Source organism: Centrocercus urophasianus, unplaced genomic scaffold (genome assembly GCF_019232065.1).
Source record: "Centrocercus urophasianus isolate 14NV4802_14NV808 unplaced genomic scaffold, USGS_Curo_1.0 seq_22, whole genome shotgun sequence".
NCBI classification, from domain to species: Eukaryota; Metazoa; Chordata; class Aves; order Galliformes; family Phasianidae; genus Centrocercus; species Centrocercus urophasianus.
This window is the reverse complement of record NW_024884778.1, coordinates 3,354,533-3,373,301: the sequence shown is the minus strand read 5'-3', so window position 1 is coordinate 3,373,301 and position 18,769 is coordinate 3,354,533. Positions and strand designations below refer to the sequence as shown.

General features: G+C 40.2%; 1 protein-coding gene across 4 annotated transcripts in view; it reads right to left on the bottom strand.

Moving 5' to 3' along the window:
• Positions 1 to 18,769, bottom strand: part of SHQ1 (SHQ1, H/ACA ribonucleoprotein assembly factor) — a 52,204-nt gene that overhangs the window by 21,687 nt on the left and 11,748 nt on the right. For 3 of the 4 annotated variants that reach the window (XM_042823728.1, XM_042823727.1, XM_042823729.1), the window contains exons 8-11: positions 17,098 to 17,252; positions 16,346 to 16,399; positions 14,444 to 14,567; positions 12,277 to 12,397 (exon numbers count right to left, since the gene is read on the bottom strand). In XM_042823728.1, the coding sequence (XP_042679662.1) occupies positions 12,277 to 12,397; positions 14,444 to 14,567; positions 16,346 to 16,399; positions 17,098 to 17,252 (454 nt within the window). Of the gene's footprint in view, positions 1 to 2,678; positions 2,826 to 12,276; positions 12,398 to 14,443; positions 14,568 to 16,345; positions 16,400 to 17,097; positions 17,253 to 18,769 lie in introns of those variants that run through there. The other variant, XM_042823730.1, reaches the window with a different exon arrangement.

Below are 18,769 nucleotides of genomic sequence, written 5' to 3'. Positions count from 1 at the left end.
CTCACAGCAAAGCTGCTGCATTAAGCTAAAGCCTTTCTTTCTGACTGCTGGATCACACAGCACTCCCAGCTGTCTAAATGTTACACAATTACTGCATGAGAAGTTACTCAGTTTTAGGAGAAAGCCCCAGTCTATATTTAAACTACCTTTCCCAACAAGGCCTGGCAAAATTCACACTTATGAGAGAGTTTCACACACCCATTTTCTGAGATAAAACAGGTAAGATAAGCAGTAGAACCAGCCAAGAGCACAACCACTTTAAATGTTTCCAAATTACACACCTAGCAGCATTAATTACAACTTCCCACAACTACTCTTTAGCTAGAGGTATCATAAGAATTAAAGCAATTCTGGAATTAATACTATCTCAGGCATCACCAGATACTATCCCAAAGCAGAGTCCCAGCAGTTCAGATGAAGAGGGCATGGAAGTGGAAGTATGTACAAGATACTAAAGCATGAGTTGAACTATAAGGAATACCAGTTACCCACCTTGCAGCAAGACTGGGTGAGGACTGGCTGCAATACATCACTGGTGCTGCGCTGTCACTGGCAACCAACAAGATCAAACATCTCTCCACACTTGAATCATTACATATATTTTTTTCTTTCTAGCTGTTTGAAATTGTTTTTCCATGATTATGATACAGAACTGAAGGACAATTTGATTTTAATAAAATACTCAAGACATGAAAAAGGCCAAGTTTGATCAACTCTGACTGTAAAACACAGAAGCAATAACAAGAATGGCATTGGCTGCAGAAGATAACTTCATTAATGTAGAAACACCTGGATCAACAGGCACAGACAAGCAAGAGTGGTCACTAATAAAGATTTGATAATATAAAAATCCTCCAGTTCAGGAAAATAATCCTTACAAATGGACATTTATCAGCAATCATAAGAAACTCACACTAAACACACCATTTATTTGCCCAAACTACTACAGTCACAGGTTAGGAAAGAAAACAAGCTTCAGAATCTGCACAGAGATAAGAGTCTCTGATTCAATTATACCTTATGGCATCTCATATAAAACACTTGCTATATTTCACCACATTTTATTCCCCTTCCAAGGTCATTCTTAATGAGTGCTTCACTATTCAAGGACTTCTAACCCCACAGAAATTGTTTTGAAAAATGCAAGCACAGAATGAGCCCCGCAGTGCTTAGGAGACTTCTAACAAGGTTTGTTTGCTGGAAGCAGCAGTGAAACCCCACCACCAAATCGAGCTCTGAAAGTAATTCATGGCAGAGACTGTAGTCCTGGGACATTTTAAACAGCAACAAACGCTTTGCCTATCTGCAAACCCACTACATTACAGACCATAATAATGATCTGCTCTTACTGCAAAGTACCTTACATACCCTTTTCCTCCAATTTCCTGCAAGACTGGGGAACTACTCACAGATTTTATTTTGTCCAGTTCTGGGAACACAACCAGCCTCAACAGCAAAGCATGGCTAAAACTTAACGAAGCAGAACAACACTACCCTCAAATCTGAGGCATGAAGTGGAAAAGAAAATACACCCATTAACTGACGCAAAGGGCAGCTCTTTCTTGGAAAGAAGCACATTCATTCAGAATACAGATAATATTTTATCCTTGTACAGACAATACCACAGGTCCCTAATGAACAGCAAAGTCTCAAAGTCAAACATTTTCCATTCCCTCCTACAAAAATGGAGAGTAATTCCAGAAAATTCCTTAAGAAGTTATTTACAGAACAAGTAACATCTACTAAATCACTGTTCCCAGATTTTTTGTTGGTGTTACCTTATCATTACTACTGAAACAAACCTTCTTAAAGGTGGTCCATCAGAATACTGCTTGCCTTATGAGATCTGAAGAACCACAGCAAAGGCAGTGCCATTAACAGCCAGCGGGATAACAGAAGCTGCACCATTCAACAGTTCCACCTACTTAGTTTATTATACGTTTTTATAGTGAGAGGCAGAACCAATAGATAACCCCATTAAAATCTCATTAGCTCTGATCAATGAGCAGCAAAGGTAATGTAAGAACAAAGCTGAATTTAATGTGTTTGTGAAGGAGAAACAGAACAATTTTCTTCAGGACTCAGGTAAGAAATTGACCTGAACTTTAACTAATCTTCCACATTACCTGCAGCAAAAGAAAGACAGATGAGTGTAAACACAACACATTTGTTCATGTGATGTAGTACCAGGTTACCCACTGCCTTTGTAGGAAATGAACAGCCTCCAGAACCCAGAGCTAAGAACAACTCAGTTTCTAAGTTTCCTTATGAAAAGCCAGGGGCTAAAATAACATGGCCGGTGTATTTGGGATATTTTATGCAACAGCACATAAAAATTAATTCTTCTCTCAATTTCTCAAGGTAATGGATTGTGATTTCTAGCCTAAATAAGTTGGGTCTATGCAGTTAGGTGATCTTTACACTTAGTGATGATTTCTCTTGTAACAACTCTTAAATAATAGGCAACTTTAATCAAATTTGAGAGGCTAGAAGTTGAAAAAGATCTTCAAATTCCTACATATTTGATGAAAATATTCAGAGGTAGATCTGAAATAATCACCCCTACGACAAAAGGCAGGGAGAACGTGGCTATGCGTGCAATGGTTTGGAGGGAGACCACAGCATGGCTATGCCAAGGAGCTCACCTCTACTCAGCTACTGCACGTGCTGCCTCTTGCACAGTGGAAGTGTTGAAGGACATGAAGAAACCAGGGCACAAAGACTGGGATTGTTGTACAAAGGTTACAGGCTCATTTTTCCCTTCTTCCCTTGCAGGCATCAAGTTGGAGATTGGAAGAAGTATTCACTGCACACCAAATCTTTACCTTAAACATAGGAAAACCACACGATAAAACGGGGGCACTGAGTTCAAGACATAGTCTGGAAAATACATCTCTCTGTACAAGAGAGAACAGCCAAGAGAAACCTACCATATGTCTCCAGGTAGCAGACAGCAGTCCTGAGCACAAAGCAATGGCTGATGTGGAAGAGTCCAACGGGCTTAAGGGAAATATAAAATGCTTTCATCTCGAAATTCTGCATTTCAAAGGGCACTGCATGAATTCAGGAGTTAAGAGCGATGCGCTGCAATCCAACCTGCAGCCTTGTAAACATGAACTGCTATCTACATAGCTTAAAGTATTACAGTTTGTTAAACATAAATCACATACAAAGCACAGCACCATCATTTCAATTTAAGTGACTGTATGTTAATAAATCTGAGCATTTCAAGTGACTTTCCACATTTTTTCTGAAATTCCACAGCACTCCTTTTATAATGAACCTGAATACTGTATGAGCTGAACTTCACATTTATAAATATTTTAAACAAAGATGAAGCTTTCCAGTATAATATTTTAATTACTTAGTCTTGCTTGGTCTTTTTGGTTAGTTGCAACTATGCATATCACATTGTAAAAGAAATCAAGTACAGCTTAGTTCTGTGTAAATTATTATGAAAGCATTCATAAGAAAAAACTTGTAATTAATACTGGACTCTAAAAAGGAATCACTGTTTATACTTTAGGAATAGTTTAGGTGAGCTTAAAAACAGTTCAGTGTTGCCAAAATAGCTTCAGTGAGTCGAAACAAGTGTAAACGTCTAATAATGGCACAGCTCCCAAAGTTCTACATGATAACTAAGGTAACAAGTGGCAAACACGTAACTCACCACAAAACTGATGCAGAGAAAGGAACAGGTCGTGAACTGTGATGGCAAATGTTGACTGTGTTACAGAAACGGAACGCCAGCACTCATTCTACATGAGCCTCATCTTGCTCTTAAATATCTCAACTGCCATCACATGCGACTTTGTCTTGACGACCTCTCATGATCTAGGATCTTGAACTCCTAACACTGTAAATCACAGTTTGTACTATAACATGGTAATGAAAGATAATCACAAAAAGCAGTGCAGATGTGAATTTTAATGTCAGAATAATGCTGGTGAAGTCACCATGCATGAGGAAAAATAATGGAAACAATGATAACAGATGGACTTAAAGGCACTGTTAAGAATACATTAAAACAGTATCCTGCCCCTTTACAATGGGATTTACCAACCTAACAGCAGAAATCCTAGTGAGGTAGATCAGCATTCTGACTGCAACCTCAACCTGCAGCTATCCCAGTCACAGACCCCTGTCAAGTCACACAATCTCAACACAGGAACACATAAACCTGAGCACCTTGCAAGCTCCCGGCGGGTCAGCACACATCTGCAGGCACCCCAATTGCTCAGCCTGCTCCCACATCCTCCCCATCATCCCACCATGCTTGTAGGGCTCCTAGTATCAGGGGCTCCATGGTTAGATTCCACCTTTAGGCACCGTAATGATAATGCCCCATCCACTGAACCAAGCCTGCTCCAGAGAAGGCTGAAAACAAAGCAGGGAGGCATTAACAGCCCACAGATCAGCTCCCACTTTGATCACAGCTGCACACTCCTCCTGCTCAGAGGCAGCAAGCACAAGCACTGCCTTCCCAAATGGAGGCAGAGGAGCCAGCTGAGATGCATGGGCTGAAAGATGTGACACCCACTGCTGACCCTTCTGCAGGCAGACAGGAGCTGCCTCCCAACAACTTTGGGAAATCAAAGCAATAGCCGGAGGGGGGGAAAAATGGCTTTCTTCTCTCTCTTCTCTACCCACAGCAAGGTGCATTCAGACACAGCTTGGAGGAATACAAGCCATAGGAAAGTGATGGAATAAATAAAAAAAAAAAAACAAATAGAGGAAAGGAGAGGAAAAACATCAAAGGGAACTGCAGCTAGCAGCTGGGAGGAGAGATTAAATCCCCTTGTTAAAAATCCATGTTTTACAGGGCTTGCTAAAACATATATAAAGGAGAATTTCTGGCATTATATCCACCTGTCTATCACACTTCTCAGCCTTCAGGGCAAGCAATGTTTTGCTTTAAGCCTCTTAAGTAATATGTTACATTACTTGGGTATTGTTATTTACAAAGTGCTCCTCACAGACCTACTGCTCTACAGACAATTGAAGTGACAGCTCAGGCCTTAAATAAGATGCAACATTTAATGAGAAGCACAGCAGCACAGGATGACAGTAAACAAAAAGAAACTATATTAAAAACATGCATCAAAACAGTGAAAGATGAGAAGCACAATGTGCTTGCAAATTCTTAGTTACTATTTTTAAATCAAAGAACCGTGATCTGAGGATTAAAAGCAAATGACTTGGCATGGAAACAAACGTGGATTCTCTACCAAATTCAAGCATCGACAGCCAGCATTCTCTTCAATAAATTGGCGAGCCCTTACCTAGGTTCTATGTGCTAAATGACAGTGCTTCCTTTTTAGCACTAGAAAAAGCTACTTTAAAAAAATAAATTGTAAAGAACCTCATCTTGTTTCTGTATGAGACCCAAGGTTAGCATTTGAAATACAAGGTATGTTTCTGGACTATGCTACCTTGATTGAAACAAACAAGACCGTAAAGAATAACTCAACCTATGGAGAAAGAGCCAACTCATAATTACACTTCACCAGGAAAACATATGAACATATTGCTGAATTTCTCAAGTTCCATGTTCAACCAGAGGTGTTTTTGGATTTTAACTTTATGTCACATAACAGACAAACGGGCAGACATCTCTGCCCATCACACAGACACATCCACATCAACTTCTAACTTCATCAGTTAACTACAACATTTTTGTGCTCTTGCCATACCACAAGTCAATCAGACATATATTCAAGGAGCCTTTGCTCCCATTGCTCTTTCCAATTCTCAACCTCAATCTGAGAAGCAGAGACTAGAATTACTGTGAGCTATGCCACAAATCATGCCACCTTCTTCTGCAAAATGACACTATTCTGCCTCTTCTGCACTCACTGCTCTCCTACCGAGAGAGGCACACACACTCAAGTTCCAGCAGTTCTCAAGCATGACCCAAGCTATTTTTCCTGGAGCTCTTGCCCTTAACTATCTGCTGTTCTCCACCCCTCGACTATGATCCACAATCTTTTACTGTAAGTGTGCCATCTTAGACTTGATTGTATTAAAACACATGTTGTTCAAATGAGCATATGTTGCCAATCTGGGTCAGTCTGTGCAACTCATCTGTTCAAATCATCATTCTCTACTTAAAAAAGATCTGTTTCTAATGTTACCATTAATTTTTATCTATAAAAAGATGCACAGCACTTTCTTACAGATTGCTAAGGATATTGGACCGTACTCAGACAAAAACTCCGAAAATGTGGATGATCTTAATTTCATTAGGTAATAAAAGAATCCATCTCTTCCCAGTTCCTGCTTTTTTTCTAATATTTCCTATAACACACCAGCAATTCCAACACTTGGTAGTACGTAAACAGAAACATGCAGAAACCAGGCCCCAACAGACCAAAACAGAATGCAAAGAGACCATTTGAAGCAGCCACTCCCATGCTCAGTAGAAGCTTGAAAAGCAGCTGGGAAATCTGACAGTTTATACACTGCTACAGGCCACCAAAGAAGTGAATGAACAGCAACCCTAGTGCAGCCCAATTACTTGGAGCAGTAAGCACACGCAGCACTGCACGCTGAACTCGCTGCCAGCAACAGTAATGCCAGCACATAAAGCCTGCTAAGAAGGAATCACAATAATTGAGGCTTGCAGTTGTGAGCAACCATTGCAAGTCATCACAGGACACTGAGAACAATGCCTACATGACCAGATAGAACAGCTTTCTTACTGCATTCAGCTGAGAGGTGTAGCAGTATCAAGATTTTTTGCTTTATCTCTTGTACCACGGATGGCAACAAGGATGTTGTCTGATAAATAATATAACTAGCTGCATCAGAACAGAAACTAAAAGCAGATGCTAATGGCAAGGTTGCTTTAAAAGCAGCAACATGAAAGTAGTTTTTTCTCTGCATCACCATCAAAAACTGGAACTTAAACCTGAAATGGTCACAGCCTTCACTTACCACGGGCAGCAAACAAGGCGAAGTGACACCTGAGCTACAGCCAAGGCAGGGTACCACTGAGCACGAAACTAATTCACCTAAAATACATCACTGAGAGTTGAGATTTTTAGTAAGGATAAAACTGCAGGAAGTACTTTAAACACTGTGCAGCTCAGTTTAATCCCACAGAACCAAGCAGCAGGATTTCCATCCAGAACATACAATTGCTGTGCCTTTGTTCTTCTGAATCGTGGCTGCTGAATCCAAGAGGTTAACAGCTGAACATTTGCATATTTCTCTAACATTTGGGAATGCTTTAAACCACTGAGTAACCCTTCTTCTGTCAAGGATTTCCCCAACCCACACACACATACACAGATAGAAAATTTAATAAACTAATGTGCTGGTAGTACATCACTGAGATCTGTTAGGGAAGTTTTGTTCCTGAATCCTCCTTTCTGAGCTTTGTGTTTTCCTAATAGATGCTCACAGTCATCATCCACTCCATGCACCCCTCATTAGGCAGGACAGTCCTTAGCTGGATGTCACAGCTAAGTTACTCTTAGGAACACTGCAGTAACACAAAGAATGAATAGGATTTAATGAACACCATCCCTAAAGGTAGCGGAGAAAAAAATAAAAAAAAAAAAAAAAAAAGCAAGGACAAAAAATGCTTTTTTTTCTCTATTAAAATATTTTGTGCTTCACAAAGGCCCAGACCACTATAGAAAACAAATGCCACAATCAAAATAGCTTCCACTTAACTTCCCAAAGCTTTCTTCACAAGTAACAACTGGGTCAGATTTCCTAAGTTAGCAGATGAGTGATCAGTCTAACAAATAAAATGCAATGTATCTCAAAACTCTAATTATATCATCTAAAAGATCATATTTCACTACACATTTTAAATATGTTACATGTTATGTTTTCCCAAATGTAGTAAAAGCCTGCAGTAGTTCTTTTCAGGAAGGCTGCTACACATGATCTGCATGCACTTCAATCAAGCACCTTGTATGAGGGAGCCTATATGATGACAAGCTGCAAGGAAAATACTGCACATAAAGATTCCCCGCAGAGAACAATGTAAATTAATAAGACAGAGCTGCACAAATATTTCCACTGAGGAAAGACTTCTGAACATTCAGTGGGACAGTGTGTTCAGATGGGCACAACAGCAAGCTATCTGCACCACTGCCATTATCAGTGTGGTTTTGGAAGAAGTGTCAGCAGGCTGCCTTACACATCCAAGCCCAGGATTTGAGTGTTTGGCTTTTTTTCCCCCAGGTATTTAAATACTTTTAAGTCTTTAAACTTAAATTCATGCAGAGCTAACAAAGCTGTCACAAGAAATACAAAGACTCTTCCCACTGCCAAACTTTTGCCAATGCAATGGACTAAAACTAAAATGCTGGAGATAGAAATCCTTACTCCTGTTTCAAAATCTGAGATGATAGGTGGCACTAAAACTCCTAACATCACCAATCTTATTTCTTCCTGGAAGATCTGTGTTCCTTGATGCCTTTGCAATGCCAGACCTTAAAACTTCAGGCCTGCATTGCACTGTATTGATTAAAACAGAAATGCAGACAGCCCAGGGAAAAGGGGGGCTCAACAATCACAGTCAATCTCATCACCCGACGACACACTGTGAGTGTAATTAATCCTACATTTACTTAGAGAACTTCACACCCTACACATAAAGCAGCAACTCCCTGCTGGCTTCAGACTAGGTAATTATGTTGTAACAAGGACTAGGCTTCCACTATAACAGAGATGAAAAGGAGAACAGAGCCATGAAGCTAGCCTACCTTTCAGGGTAGGTATCACCTGCAAATCAAAAGAAGCAGGCTTAACACGTTTAGGAATACTTGAGTTAGATTTTATTTAGTTAATTCAAATAACATATCAGCTTCCACAGAGACTGCACAAACACCACCAGGAATCACAGCTCTTAACTCTAAAGTAAACAGTCCATGTTTGAAATGGCATTTGTACCCACACTGCCCAAATTAGCAGGATTATGCTTGTTTCAGGTGCAAGTATATGTGCTCTGCAACATGAAGTTGTGACGAGTATGTATACCCTAAAGCTGCCTCTATACAGATATAAAAAAAGTGGCAGGCTAAGTTCCATGGGATACGCTGAAGTAATTTAGCAGCTCATCTCTCTTACCATAATAGATCTCCTTTGTCATACAAGTTGTAACTACAACAACACACAACACAAACAGTGACTTCCTAATATTTTGCAGTAAGATGAGGGGGCAAGTTAAAGAAAAATAGTGCTAACAAAAGATATATAAATTATATGAGACCAGAAACCTTATTCTTCTGCTTTCCTGGGGAAGCTGGCGGCCCTGCCTGTGGCAGGGGGGTTGGAGATTCATGATCCTTGAGGTCCCTTCTAACCCGGGCCATTCTGTAATTTTGATTCCTCATACCCATTAAATCTGGGGATGCATTAACTACAGATCTGTGCACAAATAGGTGTGGTAATTCCTGGAAAATTTCCAGGGGCCCCAGCAGTTTCACCTCCAGTTGAGTACAGGAAACACACAGTTACCAGTAATGAAGCAGTACATGCCTAACACTAAGCACATATTGAAAGAAGGGTACTTTAAACTAGCATGGGCTCAATTGTTTTCTTCTGAAGGGATACAGAAGAACATGCATTTAACTGCCTGCCTAGACAGCAACTCTGAGGAAGCTGCTCAGCCCCGCACTTGGCTGTGGCACAGCCAGCAGATATCACACAGCCACTCTGTAAGAGGGCACATACATAGAACAGTGGACAAAGAAAGCACTGGAGGAAGACATCAGGCCATGTAAGGGAACACAGCACGAGTCAGTGGGCAAACTGCTCTGACGTCTACAAAGGATGCAAGGGGTCACAGGCAAAACTCTCCTCCAGAAGGGAAAGAGTTCTGCATTAAACCTGCATTTGATTCCCTTGCTCTCAGCAGCCCATATGCAGCTGTGGTTTCCTCAAAGATCATTTTTGCTTCATCTCCTGTAGGAGACCAGAGACCTGTATGTACCAGAGTGAAGTGCAAAAGATGGAGAAAAGCTCAGATTAGCAATACACATTTGGTTCTAAATTCACCTTGGACATGCCACCATATGTATCAAAGTGGTTTGTAAAATCTCAGACCTACAGAAAGAAAGAGGCATGCAAACCAGACAAATTAAATTTAATTTTATTATGGAAATGAAAGTAATAACAGAAGTGACAGCAGGGCAGATGATAAGCTCACTTAGCAGGGCGATCAAATGAAGTGATGACATGTCATTATGACCTCAGGGGTTAAAGATGCAATTTTCCATCTGGTTGCATCTGGCTTTTCAACATAAATGTTGACACCACCTGCTGAGACTTTCTACAAGCTGCCTCCATAGGTCTTTGCATAGCTTTTGTTACCCAGGTTAATATTTACTCTTCCCTTTCTTCTGATTTGGCTGAGCAACAGGCTCCCTTTTTACAAGCCCCAACAAACAGTAAAACAATTTTACAGCGCATTTTACACAATAGATAAAATATTAACTTAACAAGCAACTCAAAGAGATGCTTCCAGCCCCTGCAATTCCATGATTCTGTGATCCTAAAAAGCAGGTAGAACCAGGTTTAAGACTGCGAACTAGAGGATGAAACTTCACCAGCCCATATCTTTCTTCAACTAATACTTTGAGGAATCTTCTTTTTCTTAGTAACAGGTACCTGAATAAAGTTAGCTTATCTGGATAAATACGTGAAGAATTAGACTGTACTCACCATATCCAATTGATTATCAGCCACCTGCATTTGTTTTTACTCAGCAGCTTGATTGTTTCCAATTCCAGACACACTGTGCTTAAAATAAATCATCTTCTGCCAGTCCAGTGACACATTCACTTATTCATCTAATTAAGCCACAGCCAAATGATGATCTCAAACCAAATTTGTAATCAGCTATTGGCAGACTGCTGGCCATAAGGTTTTGTTCCCAAACCAGAATTTAAAAGCTAGTAACCACCAGTGGCATTCCATTGCTGTTAATTTACCATTAAATAAGGCTATTCTCTTACTGTCATTTGACATACCCTTTACATTTTTTGCCTGAGACAAGCTTTGTTCCTAAACCTGTGTCTCCCAGAGTTCTCTCCACCAACACAGGTGAGCTAAAACCACTGCTTTCAGATGTTTATAAAGTGCCCAGATTCTCCCTTAAGAACAACCCACAATCCATTTCAACTATAAGCAAAGAGGCCCCAGTCTCTTTGGGAAGAAAGGAGCCCTTCACAGATCTTTGAAGAGTGACCTGAGACTAAGATATGAATGGAGAAGATGGAGACTAAGAAGGTTAATGAAGCTTGCATGGGGTAAAGAACAGTTTAAGAAACAAAACAAAGTATCCAGACTGAATGGACATAAGTAATTTCATCAAAAGACCATGAAGATTTCATTATGTCCCACTCCCAAAACTTCCCTCTAGAGGCAATCACCAGAGGGATGAAATAAGCTTCCTTCCCTGGACAGTGTGCTGCTCACCTTAGGAAACTGGAAGCATGAAACCTTTGCTCTCACCAGACCAATCATTTTTTGAATAAGAAAGTCCCATTAACATGTGTAAGAAGACATCCCTGTTCACTTAGAACATGCTCGACTTCAAGCTTGTTTGCTTCACTGATAAACTGAACAAGAATGACTTAAGCACATGCTTAAATGCTTTCCCAATTCAGATCCTAAAAATAGACAATGATTTCTACAGTTCCTCTTCTCTCTTGTTCTCCTAATGACAGACAACTATTGTGCCATGTCATTATGACAAAAAGATAACTTAATTGCCCTCATTCCAGAAGCTGTCAGTTCTGCTTAACTGGTACATAATGTATTTGTCTGGAGTAAATGTGTTAATGCATCAGTCACTTATATCTAGCATACATTTTCTGCTGTATTTAAAAAAAAAAATTGGTTTTTATGGCTGACTTCCGAGACATTATATTCACTGATACACGTAGCAGTGATACTGCTGCTCTGCAACTCATTTAAGATGCATTAAACAACTTTCTCCTGAATTTATTTTTCAAGACAACTTCAACCTGAACACGAATTTTCTCAGAAGCTTTTCTTTCCCAAACCATCAATATCAACAAAAATTCATATCTTATGTAAAAATACAACTCCTCTCTAGATGCCACTACATAAAAAAGGCCCTCATGTTTTCTCCCATGCTGTAAGAATACATGGATAATCAACATCGCCACATGTCAGGACCAAACACATTTCCATTTATGACACACCACTTCCTTTGGTTTTACTGATACTTGTTCATAGATGCAACATGCTAAAAACCTTTCCCTCACCAATAACAGCTTCAGAACTTACTTGACTCTTTGAATCCAGATGCAATAGTCTGTAATGAAGAGATCATTAAGGATGTAGGCAGGGTCACTCTCCCTAAAAATCCTGTGAACGTCCAGCAAACATTTCAAAACTGCAGCTCTTCCTAGAAATAGATTTTCATTAGATAGTTTTTTAAAAATCATCTTCCTCCCCTCTCAGGCATTAGAAATTTTGCTATCTACACCCACATAACATGAAGTGGACCCAGAGTCTCAGAACAGCAGTCAGATGACTGTGCCCCTCAGCATCCACACCCATGTGGGCACAGAGCCTGACTTCAGCAGGCATTTCTGCAGGACTCCAGCCTGGAGGCTCAGCCATGCCAGTACTTCTCCACAGCTGAAGCAGCCTGCTCCTACAGCCTCCCCTTTCCTCTTCTCTGCACTGTGCTGCCCCAAGCTTCAGCACAGCCATACAGATTAGGCTATAAAGTAACTCACAGAGTTACACCCCATCATTCCCTTGCTGAAAAAACAAATATAATTTGACTTGGTGTATGCAAACATCAGTCTTAAAAAAAAAGGAAAGGCTGCCAACACAGCCACTGCACAATGCAGTACCCAGCACCACAGCAATCACATAAGCCAAGGTAAGTGACACCATTGCTAGCATCCAACCATGGTTCTAAATCAAGCATAACTTCCACTCTTTAGAGAAAGAGTAATTTGGCCAACTGTGCCTCCAGAAAAAAAAAATAAAAATCCATTTCAGGCTCCAAGAAGTGCCACTTAACATAAAGGTGATAAATGACTTCAAAAACAAAAAACTTGAACATTATCTTATGCCAGAGACAGAAGCCCTTCTGCAGTCAGTTCTTCTCTATAGGCAATGAATCACTGTGAAGAGAACTCAGTAATGTAACTCTCAATTAGCTGGAATCACCTACCTTAGCTTGAATGTTGCTAAGGGGTTAAGTGCTGGAACACTAAAAAAAAAAGTTCCCTGCTTAATGAGGGGAAAAAGAAAAACATTCAAATGAAAATAACCACTACTGCAAATGGAATCTAATAACCTCCTCCCAAGAGACAGGCTCCTCCTAGGCTATGAAACCTCAACATGGATGAAATTACATTTTACAGAATATATACAAAAAAAGAGATCAGAACTCCCCCTGCTGTCTGAGCACAAAGTTTGTTTCTTTTTTGTTGTTGTTGTTCAGCACATCCAGGCTGAAAAATATTGACAGAGAATGAAAGTGAAAAGAGACACACAAGATGGCAGGGTAGAGAAAAGACCTGCAAAGCATAAAGCAAACAGAACTGAAATAGTAACACTGGTCTGGAACAGAAACAACTGATGTAAAGTTAGGATAGAATGCAAAAGAAAGAATCCCAAGTATAAGTGATGAACTTGAGATTCTATCACCTTCAATGCTTGTCAAGCCAGGCTTGTCAAACTCAACTATTTTGACTACAGTGAAGTACGCTCTTTTAAGAAGAAATTATATGTGGAATTAAGATTTTGCTCAACTTTTTGGTTCTAGCTGTCAAGCTGCCAGCCTGAATCATTTACAACATCCACTACATTTACTCATCTGCCATGTAACAATGTAAATTAGTGACTATGACACTAAGTCTCAACAAGTCTTCCTTCATAAATCAGGATTTTAGATGATATTCATGGGCCTTAACAGGTCTGTCATTGGAGGAGTTGCAGTTCTAGCCAAACTCAGCTCCTTCCTGCTTAACATAGTCACTCTAGTTTTCATTGAAGACCTTTCTCCTAAAGCTTCACAAAACACAGCTGGACTACATCTAATTAAGATACTAGCTCTGATCAGAGCTTTTCCCAAGGTTGAGATCATAGAATGGTTTGGGTTGGAAGGGACTTCCAAGACCATCTAGTTCCAGCCCCCTGCTGTAGGCAGGAACACCTCCTCTAGACAAGGTTTCTGCAAGTCCCATCCAGCCTGGCCCTAAAAGCTTGATATTCATAGCACTTCAACTCTCTGGAACGAACTCAGACCACAACTGCATCCACTGCACAGTAAACAAGTGGCTTCACAGGCTCTTTCCTGGTAAGTACACCAATTTTATTATCTCCCAAACCCCCAAAACAGAAAACTTTTAGGAAGGTGGCCATCAAGTTCTGGTGAAAGTGGCCCAAAAATTACAAAGATTTTTTTTTTTTTTAAAGAACACAAACTTACCCAGCTGCAGTATCATGACTGTATCACTGAAGGCACGCGTCACCAATCCAAAATGTCTGTACAGTGGATAGCACACCACCCTTCTCCCAAAAGATACCAGGACATCATGAATGCTAGTGAAACACTGTTGTCAGTGGAAAAATCTCAATTAGTCTGTGTATCTTTCAACACAAAGAACTACTTTTTCTTTAGATAAAAAGTCATAGCAGAATAAACAAAAAGCATAGTTTTAGGCATTATGCATCTGAAATCTGTACTTTGAAAATCAACATACTAAAAATAGGAATAAGATACTCACATTTAGATTGCATGGCAAGATAACAGAAGTTCTATACATTTTGGTGGTTTTGTATTAAAAATAGAATTGAGGGAACATTAAACATCTAACCTAAGCCTTTGCCATTCTTTAAATTAAAGCAATAAATTACATCTGCCTCACATTACTATGTATATAAAGGGAAGCTATAAAAAGCCTTTTAAGAATATAGAAAAAATTAAAACCACATGATATTAACAAAATACATGTGTACATATAAGATCTCTAAAAACGATACAAGAATCTGCCTCATGAAGACTACAGATATTTAAGACAGGATAAACATCTGCCCAGGGAAAGCAGCTCACTGCCCTCCTCTACAAGTGAGGAAGACTCCTAATTTACTCAGACCAGACAAATTAGTGAGTTATTACACACTCTTAAGACAGTGGTTTCTTTTAATTTTCAAAAGACAAAATATTCCCTTTACAAGCTCAAATAAAAATACTTACTGCATCTTGAGCTCACCATTTATTAAAATAAAAATGCTTTGTTGTCAGTGAGCACTTTTTTGCATTCTATCACTACATACCTCAACCCAATTTTCATTTTAACAGATCACCAATAAGGACTTCAGTCACTTCTGTTTTGTTACTTAATATTTAGAGCCTAAGGTGTGTATGTGTATGGCAGTCAGTTCCAACAGCCCATAGTGAGGCAATCTTGTTTACAGATTGATGCAAACACCCGCCTCTACATGGTTAGTGGAACAGATATAGATATTAACAGCTTGGTGCCAGGAGACTGCATTTGCTGGGTGTGAAGTATACTGTTGGCACAGGCTGCGCCAAGAACTGCTACATTACTGAAGGAGATCTGTGTGCACTCATCCTCTGTGCTAGGACACAGAACTGAGGAAATTCAGGAGTTTGGGGAATCGCTGCACTTCAAGTGTACTCTGACTGCAGAGCACAGCTACACAAACGAACACTGTTACATCAGCAGTCAGCAGAGCGCATTCTTATTACCAGATGTTACATCTCCCACTCCTAGAAATGATTGTGGGACTGAACCCAAATGCCCTGGCAGAAATCTCACATTTGCTCCTGCAAACTGAGAACCTGGCTTGGTAATATCAGGGATGAGGGACGAACAGGCCCTTATAGCTTGCTGCCCACATGAGAAGTAATGGCCTGCTGGCCAAGTTATGCCCTGTAAGAACATCTCCTATCACTGGGTTTGCAGATGCTTCTGGGCTTCTCAGCTGCTCTCCAGCACAACCTGAAGCCAAGCAGCGGAACAGAGATGCCAGAAGCCACCTCATTTGCAGCCAAGGGGAGCAAGCTAGAAGCACAGACCAATGAACTAAGAAGGCTGAAGAAAAGTGCAGCAGCAAAACTCTCAGAAGTGGCCAATAAACTGCTTAACTGTAGCCTGCCAACAGAGCAGGCCTTGTAGGACCCCTGCTTTTTACACCTTTTCCATCTTAACACGCAGCACTGCTTTAGCCAGCTAAATGGGAAGAGATCTACAACTTCTGATCAAGGAGCTACAAGGCTCATTTTCTAGCCTTAAGTAGAGAGATGCACACATGGCCAAAAATACACAAACAAATACAAGGCACAAAATATATTTTTTAAACTTACCTCCAGCCAGCACAATGTTGCACTCAGTTTCCTGACATTCCAAGATGATTCAACCTGATTTAAGCAGAGAGCATAACATAAGTATTATCTAATTCCATATTCAAGACCACTGGCAAATTACTTAAGATAAAGTTCTGGCAGCAATTTAAGAACCTTTGTGAATGTAAAGGAGTAATTATATTGCGTGCACTGAAATGGTCACAGGACACTATTAAAAATTATATTGCAATGCAGATGTTAAGTGAAAAGGTTTCTATATTGGGAATATCTAGCTCATGCACAAAGCCTTTAAAACACAACTGTTCTTTGATTGGTGCAGCATTTTAGTGGAATTCTGTCCCTTTTTAGCAAGCGCAGAAGCTTAAATCTGTCCAATACATCAAAACAGCTCAAGCTAAAATGCCTTGCTTTGTAAAAACAGCTCAAGACTTCTGGCTTTCAGAGAGGATCCTAAAGCCAGCAGTAAACAAAGTGTCATCATTCTTAAAGGGTGACAGATTCATAATATCTCTGTGGTAGCGTGGTCTGGTGGGATGATTACAGCTAAGAGCCAGGAAGCCTAGATCCATAATCCTGGCTCTAGTAAAGATTTGTGTGGCCTCAATGTCTTGGTTCTCCTGTTAAGCAGAAGCCGAAGAAAGACAATGTGTTTTCCACATATATCATACAAAGCTCTTGCAAAAAGCATCAAGATTGGTATGAGTTCCTCACTCATTTGCAGTATTGTGCATTCTATTTTTTATATTACTTACATTTTTGTCTCCTTCATTGACACAGATTTCATAGCAATATGCCAGAAGGATATCAATTAAACCAAGATACACATGATGACGACTTCTTTTATCCAGAAGATAGGACTTATTTGTGAACTTCCTCAGCTGTTCTCTCTCTTCCTCAGAGAAGATCACTACAAAAAGTAAAAGGATAATTGATTATGAATTTAAAGCTGACACTTTCATTTTAAAAGGTGATCATACTGCTTTGATAGTCTCTTTAAGAAGCAGCATTACTAATCACAAGTCATTTATCACTCAAAAGAGTCCAAATCGTTCTTACTTTCATTATTAAATTCTGTAATAGTCTTTTCAAAGTGAAGTTCCAGCCTGCCAAGCACTGTGTGTAACACCAGCAACCACAAAGCCCTCTGAAAGCACCAAGGATTTACATGGGTGCACGAATGTCTTGCAGAGACAAATACACAACTGAGACCTCAGGAAACTACTTCAAGTCCACAGCGTATGAGAAAGACAGGAGAGCAAGAACAAATGCATTTGTTATTTCAGAAGACTAAGAACTAAAGAAACAGAAGGATGAAAAAGAAATATACAGTTCTTTGTATTCTTAAACCTCATTAATTTTGCCTTGAGACTTAGGCAGAGATTTAGGAGCTTCATTTACACTGTTTGCTTAAATCTTTCTAACATCTAAAGGAGAGCAAAAAAAAAAAAAAAAAAATCAAAATCCTATGCCTACTGATGTCAGTACAAACAGCAGCTCCTTCCAAAGAGCTGTGGTTTACAGTGCCAGCAACCATCACATCTGGTTTATGTTCAGCATACCCCTTTCAGTTCAAAACAGCTGCACTGAGCCAAACCAACGAACCGTCTCACCCAGTACCTTCTGTGTTTGAGAAGGAGGAAAACACCACCACCACAGCTGTCATGCAGTGATAATGCATCACAGTACTTCTCCAGGGAGCTGTGGTATGGGCATGAAGAGCTGAGAGAGAACACTGAATGGTAAAGCTCCTAAAGAGTACTCCAAGCACTTCAGAGAGGATGGCAGAATTACCTTAAAATAACAGCAGAGATTAAGTACATAACTGACTAAAAGCCATCTCCACACAAACCTGAAGTAAATCAAGTAGTCATTCAGAAAATCAAAGCAGCCAGAAGCCTGAGCTAAGAGGTCTCCATCCAAGGCAGCACGGAGCACAGGCATTACAGTCAGTAAGCTCCGATCTCCTGAGTCTCAGAGATGTAGCAGGCACATCTTGGGCAGCCACAAAGTGACAAAGCACCATGCTACAGCATGTCAGCAGATACTCTGCTGCACTGCAAAGTCCCACTCCTTCACATGAGCAAGCACCAGCAACACCAGAACCTGCCCCTGCTGTACCTGCTAAACCAGACAGCCAAGCTGCTGCTTCCATCCCTTGCTCATCATCCTTAGGATAGGGAGCAGAACACAGATGTGCTTAGAGATGTTTGTCCTCAAACCACTGCACACAACCCATGCTCTCAGGGATGCGAGGTTGCCTCTGTCCCAGGAGCTGTCTGAGGCTCCTCCTTTTATGACTTTTGAAACAAACCCCTCTGATGCCAAAGGCACATACATATGTGCACACCTCATCTCAAAGCATCAAATTACAAATTAGGAAAAACAGTTTCGAGCGTTCCTCCTTTATGAACTTTCTTATTGTTT